Raw genomic sequence first — 11,935 nt, forward strand, 5'->3', positions numbered from 1 at the left:
TACCGTTTTTATCTGTCCTGGGTAAGGCCTTTGTTGATCCCTCCTTCCTTCCCAAGCCTGGCCTTGGTCCCCTCTCTTAATGTGTTAAATGTGGGGTTCATGATATCAGCCTGACAACCCCAGATTCTTTCATTCAGGAATTCTCTGGATGTGTATCAAATATATCTCTTGGAGACACCCTCATTTCCAGGAGTCCCCAGCTGATGTAAATTAGGCCTCTAGAGTTACTTCCAGACACTTGGAAACTGTGAGTAAAGCCTGGTAAGTGGCCAGCATTTCTTGGAGCTGCTGCTGAGGCTGAGTGGGGGGAAGGTGGAATGCGCCATGGAGCGGGTGCTCCGACCCCAGAGGGAGAAGGCTGAGCAAAGACAGATCCACTGAGCCAAAATGAGAGGGCATGGTTTGAGGGCAGTCACAGGGATCTGAGAGGATGGGGGAGGGCTTGGGATACTCTAGTTTCAGAATCACCCCAGTCACTTCCCTGTCAACTGGGCTGCTCTCCATCAGCCAGTCAGAGACCCCTCCACCCACCCATGCCAACAGCCCCTCCCCCATCCTTGTTCTCATCCCTCTTCCTAGAAACCCAGGCAAGTCAATGACTGAGGTGGTTCCCTCTCCCCTCGCCCCAGCTCCAGGCTGTAGATGAAGATTCACCTGTGGTCTGCAGTCTAACCTCCCTCATTCTGCAGGTGAGGAAGCCGAGGATGTCTTAGGGTGTAAATAACAGAAAGCCAACACCAGTCCAGGGCTCCCAGGGGTGCCGGGCTCCCTGCACACTGCAGAGAGCGCCCAGTGGCCTGGGAGACACAGCAGCAAATGGAAGAAGCTGCTTCCCTCATTTCTGCTTGCCAGCATAATTTCACAAGCCTCTGACTCTGTGACCATGTGCGGCTCTCTGGAGGGATGCTTTGGAGACAAGACAGAATAGAAAACAAGGCGCCCCACGTCTCTTGCCTGAGTCACTATATTCCTTAAAAGATAATTGAACCTAGTCCTTGCCTTTTCCTGTACAGAAGATAGCGTCTGATGGTTTTCATGATTATGCCTCTGTAATCTATAGCCCAGACACACTCTTACATGCAAACGTTGATGTGACTCTGCTTTAATGTTACTTCTGAGCAAACGAGATGTGATTTTGCATGTACTAAACCTCTACCACCTGTATATAAGCAGTGGGCTAAAATACTGTCCTGAGGCTGACTGATAGAACCTCTCTAAAGGGCCGCTGCTGGGCTCTAGGCCTATCTATAGTACTCAGTAAGACTTCTAAGTAAAGTGAACCTGAATTCTTTAAAAGCTTGATATTTCTTCTTTAGTCGACAGTCTTTTCCACTTAAGTGTGCACAGCCCATGTGTCCACAGGCAGAGCCTGTCCTAACTCCCAGCCAGGATGCTTCCCCATCAGTCACAGGTAGGATAGACCTTAGGACTGTCCTGGCCTAGGCGGTCCCCTACCCGTCATAGACCATAAGGAGAAAGACTACTTAGGTCAGAGCCAGTCCAGAGGTTCAGGAAACCCACACAGCTCCAGCCACTGACTCTGGGAGGCAGCTGGGGGCATAGGGTAGGGCCTCCTTAAGTGCACTGCACTTTATAGCTTACCAGTAAATCATGTGAAATCGGTGTTATTATCCTCATCTTCCATGTGGGAAAACAGTCCCAGAGAGGGTGGTCCTTTTTCTAAAGTCACACAGTGATGGAGCCTGGACTTGAGCTGAGGTCTGTGTGGTTCCCGAGACCAGGCTCTTGCCACTGCCCCATGAGCTGCCCACTGCCTGCTCCCAAGACTACCACCACCTCTCCTCCAGGTAAGGACTGACAGCCCTCCCTGGCTGGTAAGTTTTTGGACAGGTTTGTGGTGTGGCACTTGCCAGCATGGGATATGGGACTCCAGGTAAGTCATGGCTTCTCTCTGAACACCATTTTTCCTCCTCTGTAAAATGAGCATAATACCATTTACCCAGCCGGGCTGCTTTGTGGATTAGCTCTGCTCGTGTGTGTGCACTGCCTGGGACAGAGCTGGGTGGGCCTGTGTGTTTGTCAGAATGAGTGGAACTGGCTACTGACATCTGTAACTTTAATACAAATTGATCATAACTCATAAAACGGGCAACATTTTAAATAAAAATACTTCTGGGGTGGCCCAGATTCTGGTAGGTGAAGGGGTGTGGTAGGGCTGACAATTCCTCTTGCCCAAGGGAGGCCCCGGCAGGTGGGGGGCTGCCATTGTAAGAACCCCCTATGTTTAGCTCTTCTGGCTACCTTGGGATGGTGTGTTCAGAGACCCCAAGTGCAGAATCGAGGCCCCAGAACTAGAAAGAAAAGTCAAGGCCGGGGAGTTTTAGGCTGAGTCTTGCAGCCCACTCCTCCAGTTCCCACCTCTGGGCAGGGACAGAACCAAGGGGCAGGACAACCCTAGATGTGGACTCCACCCTCTCCCGAGTTCTTCACAATTGGATGCTGTGGCAAAAAAACACAGGTGGGGCTTGCTCAGCCCACCCAAACTTCCTTCTACTGAGCCTTTTTGTATGACTGAAGTTGGAAATAGGAAAACGACATTTCCCAGACTCCCTTGCAGCCAAGGTTCTAGATCTGACTTAAGTTCCCCCAAACAGAATCTCTTGTAAAAATTTAGATTTGGGAACTGAGTGAAGTGGGAGAGGGGCAGGCCTCAGGACATCCATTGGCTGGCATGGACCGTGGCAGAGGGAGCCTAGTTCTGCAGTCAGCAGCTTTTGGCGCGGTGGCTTCCTGCGGATGGGGTCAGCTTTCCTGGTCACAACAGACATGATGAATCTGGCGCTGGGAGTCGTTCCTGGAAATTCAGCAGAGTCTGCTTCTCCAGCTCTTCCAACAATGTTGCAAGCCACCAGGGGCCAGGTAATAAATCCTTGTCTAATTAAACCAGCTACAAGTGGCTCTTGTTTTCTGCAGCAGGATCCTAACTGAGATAGATGCCAAGTCTGACGAGAGGTCCCAGCCAACAGCCCCTCCCAGTGCTTGGGTCCTAATTACAACAACAGCTTCTGAAGCCTCCTGCACCCTAGCAGGTCACAGAGGCTTGGCTGAAGAGGGTTGGCTGGACTCTTGTTCAGAGCTGCTGGGGACCTCGATCATCCAGGGAGGCTTGTCCTGCAGTTGCTTTTAGGCTAATGGGCTCTGCATCAGCTTTGGGTATACTCTCACCCTGACCTTGGGCCTGTGCGCAGGAAGGTGGTGGCACATGACTGTAATGTGTGGACTTAACTACCAGGTGCCTTCCACAGCCCACAGCATCATCATTGACCAGCAGATCGGTGGGAAAAGTAGGAACCATATAGTTCTTGGTGTGGGGGTGGCAGGAGAGGTTGGTTCTCAGGCAACCCTAGGACACTACCTGTGTCCACTGTGGACTGGGGTCAAGGGTAAATGGCCCATCACTAGCTTGGTCAGGGGCAAGTCTTAGGCCATGGGACATAAGAGGGTGCTGTGTGTCTTTCGGGCTGCCAACTACTGGCCATGCTCTGACACTTCCTGAGGCCAGGGCTGGGCAGGAGGGAGACACTGGAAGGTAGTCCCCTGCCCCTGAGAGGATGGGGCTGAGGGTTGGGCAGGGGTTGCCCTGAGGAGAAGCCATGTCACATCCTTGGATCAAAGCTGTATCCCCATCAAGGTCAGAGCTACAGAACATCGATGCTGGAAGAGAGTTTAGGAAGTAGGGAATGCAACCTCCATTTTACAGACAGGGACATGGAGACTGGAGGGTAAACAACTGGCCTGAGGTCTCCAGTGGCCACTGTGGGCCGTAGTCCAGGTCTTCTATCTCCTGGGCAGGGCTCTTGCAGGTGGCAGTGGCCCTAGGAGGCTGTGGTCTGCTTCGGCCTGGACTAGATGCGGACGGTGTTGATCCGCAGCGGCTGAACGTTCTTGCCATTGGCGTGGCTCTGGCCAGGGCTGAAGTAAGAGCAGAGCTTGCCAGGGAACTTCTCGCGGAAGGTGTAGAGCCAGGACATGTCATCAGCATTGTAGAAGATGAGCAAGCCTTGATCGTAGTCCAGGAAGACGCCCACCTTGTCAAGCTTGTCCCGGACGTTGAGCCGCGTCCAGGGCTCCGTGCAGGCGCTGTACTGGTTGCCATCGTGCATCACGATGCAGTAGAAGCCTCGGCTGGGCTGGATCTGGATGCTGCCCTTGCGGCTTGCAGCTTCGTGCGCCAGCCCGATCACCCACTGGGTCTTCTCTGCCACCACCACCTCCCAGTAGTGGACGCCACTACTGAAGGCTTCAGAACCCAGCACCGACACCTCCACATCGAAGCGCTTTGGTGAGTCCTGCAGCGGCTGTGGGTGCAGGTTGCCGTAAGCCACAATGGTGCAGTCGTCCGACAGGATCAGGCGCTGGTGGGCTGTGCCTGGGTCCAGGGTTAGGGCGGCTGGCACTGTGGGGGGTGGAGGAGGGAGAGAAGATGAGTGGGGAGAAGGCTGTGGACCTACCATGCAGTGCCTTCCTGAGGGCAGAGTTCTGGTTGGTACGTAGGAGGCCTCTGACCTGCTGTGTGACCTCAAATACAAGTGTGCCCTCTCTGGGCCTCATCTTCCTCCCCTGTAAAATGGAAGGGTGGTAGTTAAGGTCCTTCCAGATATTATCTGCAGGGGAGCAGGGGCTACAGCTGCTTGTTCACTGCCGGATGCCCAGGGCGAAGCACATAGTAGGCACTGGCAAATGTTTGTTGAATTAACCAGAATGAGGCCTAGAATTGGGGAATTTTGGAGCTGGGAGGGAGCTTCCAGATGATCCAGTTGCTACTGCCCCCGTAGGGGGAATGGGGAAATTTGTGAGTGTGTCTTAACGACAGCTGGGATCCAGGGATGCTAAAGACCATGAAATGGACAGGACAGTTCTGCAAAGGGAATTTCTGCCCCACACCTTCCCTGACTCCCAGTGATTTCCACATGTCCCAGCAGACATTCATGTGGATGAAAAATCTTTTTTATAAGGATCAGAAACTATAACCTAATTCCATTTCATGTATAAACATAAAATAATTTTTTGCAGTTTTAATATACACTGAATATTTCAGAATGCAACCACCGTGTAAATGAAGGGAAGGCTGCATCTGTTTTGTTTGGAACTTCCCTAAAAAATGTTTGTTTTGTTGGAAAATACATCCCTAAGGACACCACCACTGACCGAGACAACCTACCTGTATAGGCATTTGAGGCAGGATGGTGTTTTACCTATGACGAGAGGACCTGGCTACTTTGCTATGTTTTCTAGTGTGATTGTGGGTGAGCATCTACATGTTGACATACAAAATATTTGATTACTAATAATTTCCTTCTATTTTCCTTTATATTAATAGTCAGAGTATGTATATATGTACATATACACACACAACACTTGAAACTGTGAAAAGGTTACACTTGAAATTGTAAAAAGGTTATATTATCTTTGAGATATTACAAATGATTTGTTAGGAAAAGTAGACAATGGGTCTGAAAAGATTGAAAACCATGAATTCTAGGCCACCTCTTCCATTTGACAGATGAGGAAACGGAGACCCAGAGGGGAGACATGACAAACTTAGATCATCCTGCAAATATTGGCAGAGCCAGGACTAACCAAGGCCGTCTGCAGTCTAGCTCCAGTCCTTTCTCCCAGCCAGCCTCTCACTTCTGCCCCTACCCGACTCAGGTCCGAAGCTTCTGCTCACATGGTTCCCTCCACCTCCTCCTCTCTGCTTGTTGTAACCATCCCCAGAGGCTCAATTCAAAAGGCCCAACCTGTGGGAAGCCTTCCTGGTCGCCCAGCAGATGTGCTCATTCTGTCCTCTGAAATTCCTTTTTCTCCTTCTTTGTCTTATTTATTTATTTATTTATTTTGGAGACAGAGTCTTGCTCTATCCCCCAGGCTGGAATGCAGTGGCGTGATCTTGGCTCACTGCAACCTTCACCTCCCAGGTTCAAGTGATTCTCATGCCTCAGTCTCCTGAGTAGCTAGGATTATAGGCATCCGCCACCATGCCTGGCTAATTTTTTGTATTTTTAGTAGAGATAGGGTTTCGCCATGTTGGCCAGGCTGGTCTTGAACTCCTGACCTCAGGTGATCTGCCCACTTCGGCCTCCCAAAGTGCTGGGATTATAGGTATGAGCCACCGTGCTGGCTTCTTCTTTTTTAAAAAAATAGAAGACAGGGTCTCACTCTGTCACCCATGCTGGAGTGCAGTAGTATCATCATAGCTCATTGGAGCCTCCAACTCCTAGGCTTAAGTGATCCTCCTGCCTCAGCCTCTTGAGTAGCTGAGACTATAGGCATGCATCACTATGCAGAGCTAATTTTTAAATTTTTCATAGAGATGAGGTTTCGCTACGTTGGCCAGGCTGGTCTCGAACTCCTGGCCTCAAGTGATCCTGCTGCCTCAGCCTCTCACAGTGCTGGGATTATAGGTGTGAGCCACCGTACGTGGCCTGAAATTCTTTAGCTTTATTTGTGCCCTGCTACTGGCATGCGGTATTATCTTCTGTGATCACATTTTGCCCCATTTCCCCAATTGCACCAAAGGACTGTGTACTATCTAACTGGGCTCTCCCTTGTATGTCCAGAGCCCAGCCCAGGGCCTGGCATGTGGCAGGTTTCCGGAAAGACTCACCAAATTAAACTGGCTGTGTTTGTGTTGGGCAGGTGGCATGGGCTGCATCACCTGGTTCTGGGCTGGCCACACCGGCTTAGCAGGTCTGACTCTAAAAATTTCATGAACTCTTATTAAGACCTCTGTTTACTCTCTGCTCCCTGAGGGCGTTGATAACCAGCCAGAGGAGAAGGAGGAACCTGGGATTGGCTTTCCTTAGCCTGAGTGACCGTTTCCAGGCAAGAGCAAGACAGAGGTGAGGAAAAGTGGGAAGAAGGAATGTTGCCTCCGTTCCTTGGGGGTCTTGGACATCCAGCTCTCTGGCTCTTTTCTTATCTGGCAAAGTGGGGACGTGGTTATGCTTGGCGGGAGCATTGCCCCTACTTCAGTTGCCTCTGTTGGCTGTATTCACGCACAGAAATAAGATGCCTCAATGATGGGGACTGTCTCCAACAGGGAGCCACATCCAGTCCCTGAACTGTGCCTCTGTTCATATACCCACTGGACCGCTGACCTGTATCAAGTTCCTTCCATGGTCTTTGCCAGGAGTAAGTTTAGTTTTGCATTTTACCCTCTTTGTTTCTGTCCTTTGGACTTAGAGGGCTATATGGAAGTAATTAGCCCTGTGAATAGAGGGGTCAATGGAAACACAATCCTCTGTCCAGGGACATAGAAGACGGGGAGCCAAGAGAAGACGGACACTGATATTTCATCCTGTGGTCTGACTGGCCACAGGCAGCTTGTCAAAACCAGGGGGCCCCTGCCCGGTGGAATGTGGGGAATTCCCACAGTGGGGTTGGGAAGTGGGAGTGGGAAGGAGCTGTAGGAGGAGTGTGTGGTAGGGGGAAGAGCTAGGGCGAGAAGAGGAATGTAATCAGACATAGGTGGGCCACCCCTATGACAGTGGTGTGGATTCCACTCAGGTGTGGTGGCGGAGGGGCAGAAGAGCGATGCACCGTGCCCAGGCATGAAGAGCAGCAGTTCAGAGTGCTGGGGGAATCCAGGCATAATATCTAAGGCGCCCGGGTGATTTGTGAACAGCTACAGGCAGCAACCAAGGCTCAGGGCAGAAGGACTGGTGAGGGGTGGGCATACCCTCGAGCAGGCATGAGGGCTCAGCCTCAGACTTGTAGCTTATGTAGGGCAAGGTGGGCCACTTGTGGTGCTACTGATGAGTGGGAGGGTATCCCAGGAGGGAGATAAGGGGGCTCTCAGTGGGTCTGAGACCAGCAGACAAAGATGAGCCTGCAGATTGGAGGAAATCCTGACCCACTGAATGCCAGCCCTGGCGAGTGGACCTGCGCTGCTTGAAGCCCAGGGGACAGGATGGGTACAGGGCCTGCCACTCACTGGGCTGGTCCAGGGGCAGGGTCTACCACTCTCTTAGGCAGGGGGTGTGGCCTGACTCTTAGAAGGCTTCTATACCCCAAGGGGTGAGGCTGGGCAGGGCCTGGCACCCTGGCTGGAGCCACCTCCAAGGCCTTGCATGCATCATTAACACAGGGTCTTGGCTCCTGGGGCTCCCTCCCTGAGGCTAGGGCTAACAGGAATAACAACCTTCAGACCAGAGAGGGACCTGGAAGGGGCATGGCAATACCTCTTCCCCCTCTGAGAAGTCAGTCCCTCCATCTGTCCTTCATCCCCAGGAGGTGACAGGCCCAGCGAAACAAGTGTAGTCCCTGGGGGCTCACTATTCTACAGGTCAGAGCTCATTTCTAAGTCCCGGGACACCAAGATTTATAAAAACAAAAAGCCAGACACTGAGGCAGCCCATCTGGTCTCCAGGTGTGTTCTCCATTTATTTAAGCCTCTCTGAGACCTTGAGGTCAAAGGCATTCAGGAAGGATCATGAACTGTGGAGGTCCCAGGAGATGTTTCCCGGCCACCACCGAGCAATCACATTCTGCCCAAGCAGCGGAGAAAGCCCTCCCGGGGCACAGCCCAGCACAGCTGCTTGGCAGTGAGTGGATTGTGTTTCTTTGTTCTCAAGAACAGAGGCTCCGAGCATGCAGAGGCCTGACAGAACATGAAAGGCTGGCTGTCAGCGTTTTCCTCTGGCCAGGCCTTTAAAAAACCTGGTTCCTTAGTCCCTCAGATGTACAGGGAAGGTATGTGCAAAAACATTCTCACACTTACTAGCTCATTGGAGCACCACGACAGTCCCAGGGGCACAAATTGTTCTAGCCAAATTGTCTAGAGACAGTCTCCTCTAGTCTCAGAGGAGACTGAGGCTCCAAGGAGACGACTCTGAGGTAAGTGGCTTGCTTGAGCTGCCACTTGGGGAGGAAGCAGAGCTGGAACTTGAGCTGAGGTCTTTTCACATCATGCTCTTTCCAGCATGTGGCCCCAGAAAGCCTGTTCAGCAAGATGGGAAGCCGGGTGCGGCGGCTCATGCCTGTAATCCCAGCACTTTGGGAGGCCGAGGCAGGTGGATCACCTGAGGTCGGGAGTTCGAGATCAGGCTGACCAACATGTAGAAACCCTGTCTCTACTAAAAATACAAAAAATTAGCCGGGCATGGTGGAACATGCCTGTAATCCCACCTACTTGGGAGGCTGAGGCAGGAGAATTGCTAGAACCCGGGAGGCGGAGGTTGTGGTGAGCTGAGATCGCGCCACTGCACTCCAGCCTGGGCCACAAGAGCGAAACTCCGTCTCAAAAAGGAAAAAAAAAAAAAAGACTGGGGAACCATCTGTCGATTCATGATAATAATAACAGTAAACAGACAGGAATCAAGTACTTACTAAGTGTTACAGGATCATTATTACAAAGAAATACCTTAATCTGCACAGCTACCCTGGGAGAGAAATGCAACTACCCTTGTTTTACAGATGAGGAAACTGGGGCTCAGAGAGGGGAGAGAATTGCCCTGGGTCACACAGCTAGGCAGGGAATGCGCTGCGACTCAAAATGACTGGATTCAGATTAGCAAGGGAAGGGGAGCGAGCGGCCCGGGAAGGGGAGGAGGCAGGAGCAAGGCAGGCTGCTCCTGGTGTCCTTGGGACAATGAGCTGCCTGGCCTGGCTGGGGAGGCAGTTCGTGCCTGGGAGTTGGGAGATTTAGACCAGGTAGGTAGGAAGGTCACAGTTGGAGGAGAGCTTCCTAATGTTAGGCTGGAGGTGGGACAGAGGGATGGGAGGTGGGGGAGAGTGGAAGTGCCAGAGCAGGGGCATGACAGGTGCTGGATGGGGTTCGCAGGTGACCCAATAGGAAGCCTGAGCCGGAGGGGAGGGGCAGGCAGGAAGCTGCTAGAATCCATGGGCTAGGTCCCTGGGGGCACCCCTCCCATCTGGACATAAAGGGCTTTGGTGCTGGCAGAGGAGCCAGAGTGACTTCACAGGCCCCACAGACAAAGGAAGGGGCCCAGCCAACCAGGCAGCTGCTCTTTGAACTCCGCAGGGGCCTCTGCTCTGGGCAGGATGTTGGAGCACAGGCTGTTCCTCCCTCAGCCCCTCTCTGGCAGGCAGCTTTCTCTGGGGCAGTGGTTCTCAGCTGGGCCAATTTTGCTTCCCAGGGACATTTGGCAAAGTCCGGAGACATTTTTGGTTGTTACAACTGAGTGGGGTGGCTACCGGCATCTAGCGGGTAGAGGCCAGGGATGCCACTAAACATCCTGCAGTGCACAAGGCGGGGCCCTGCAACAAGGAATGGTCCAGCCTCCGGTATCAATGGGGCTGAGGTTGAGAAACCCTGCACTGGGGTGACGGCAAGTTCCACATCCCTTTGCTCACTTGTGAGGGAGTTGAGAAGGGAACACTAGCATCCCCGTTTCACAGAGGAAGAAGCGAAAGCTCAGAGGAGGCAGTGATTTGTCCCAGGCTGTGCAGCAAGTTTCTTCAGTCAACAAATATTTACTAAGCACCTACTTTATGCGAGGCACTATTCTAGAAACAGAACTGGGACTAGGACCCATTCATTTTTTAGGCATTCATCGACAAACATTTGCTGTGCTGGCTGCTGGGAGTGAATCAGACCTGGCCCCTGACCCTCAGAGTTCACACTCTAGAGAGTGAGACAGCCACACAGACAATGACAAGACAGTGAGACTAGGTAAGACCAGGTTGCCTTTGAGAAATCTGGGAAGGCTTCTCAGAGGAAGTGTTTATAAACTAAGATGCCAAGGAGAGTAAGAGTTGGCCACCAAAGGCTAAGGATTGTGTGGAGGGCTTTAGCCAAAGGGAACGGCATGTGCAAACGTGTAGATGAGGGAGAATATGGCTCATTTAAGATCTGAAGATGGGCAGGGTGTGGTGGCTCACGCCTGTAATACCAGCACTTTGGGAGGCTGAGACTAAGTTCTAGGAGGCAAAAGCACATCCAAGGCTCCGATTCCCTCCCCAGTCACTGACCCAGGAGAGCCCTGGAGCGCCTGGGGAGCCTTCTAGCCTCAGTTGCCACCTGCTCCACGTCTGTCACAGCTCGGAGAGGCAGTCCAGGTACCTCAGCCTGGCATTCAAGGCTGTATAGGATCTGGGGCCTGCCAGCTTCTCATTCTCTCTTCCATTATCTTGCTCAGCTATAGGAACCATCTTTAGATCTTTTTTTAAAAAATTAAATTAAAAAAAAATTTTTTTTTGAGGCCAGGCGCGGTGGCTCACGCCTATAATCCCAACATTTTGGGAGGCCAAGATGGGCGGATCACGAGGTCAGGAGTTCAAGACCACCCTGGCTAACATGGTGAAACCCCATCTCTACAAAAAATACAAAAATTAGCTGGGCGTGGTGGTGGATGCCTGTAGTCCCAGCTACAGTGGGGCTTTGGTGCCCACTTATTCTACTCTCCCTGAGCTCTTGGAGATGAACTGTCTGGGCTCCCAGCAGAAGCTGGCTCTCAGTCACGCAGCAGATCGCAGTCAAGGCTGGGCGGCAGTCAAGGCTGTCACTCCTGCAACTCCGTCTCCTACATCCTTAATTCTGTCCCCTCTACTGGATCTTTCCAATAATCTCACCGATATGCTGTATTTCTTCTATCATAAAAAACAGCACTACCGCATTCTCTCTCCTTCGCTTGAGTAAAACTCCTTTAAAGCATTGCCTCCACCTCTCTTGGACCAGCTCCAACCAGGCTTTGGCCCCTATTGCTCCACCCAGCCAGCTCTCATCAAGGCCACCAATGACTTCCTTGTTGCTAAACCTGGAGAATAGTCTGTTCTGAGTTCTCCCACGCTTGGCTCAGCAGCCTTTGTCACCATTAGCCACTCTCTCCTGGAAACGCTTCCTCCAGGCTTCGAGGACATACCTGGGTTGCCCTCCTATCCCTCCGACTACTCCTTCTAGGTCTCTTTGGCTGGGTGCCCCTCCTGTCCCTGACTTCTAGGAGTGTCCCGG

The 11,935-nt window shown here is 52.0% G+C and overlaps 1 protein-coding gene across 1 annotated transcript in view; it reads right to left on the reverse strand.

The window, feature by feature from the left end:
• Positions 1-2,551: 2,551 nt before the first annotated feature.
• TRIM62 (tripartite motif containing 62) overlaps positions 2,552-11,935 on the reverse strand; it is a 35,448-nt gene continuing 26,064 nt past the window's right edge. The window contains exon 5 of the mRNA XM_011974092.1: positions 2,552-4,417. Coding sequence (XP_011829482.1) covers positions 3,867-4,417 — 551 coding nt within the window. The 3' untranslated portion in view covers positions 2,552-3,866. The remainder of the gene's footprint in view (positions 4,418-11,935) is intronic.

Source organism: Mandrillus leucophaeus, unplaced genomic scaffold (genome assembly GCF_000951045.1).
Source record: "Mandrillus leucophaeus isolate KB7577 unplaced genomic scaffold, Mleu.le_1.0 Scaffold141, whole genome shotgun sequence".
Classification (NCBI taxonomy): domain Eukaryota; kingdom Metazoa; phylum Chordata; class Mammalia; order Primates; family Cercopithecidae; genus Mandrillus; species Mandrillus leucophaeus.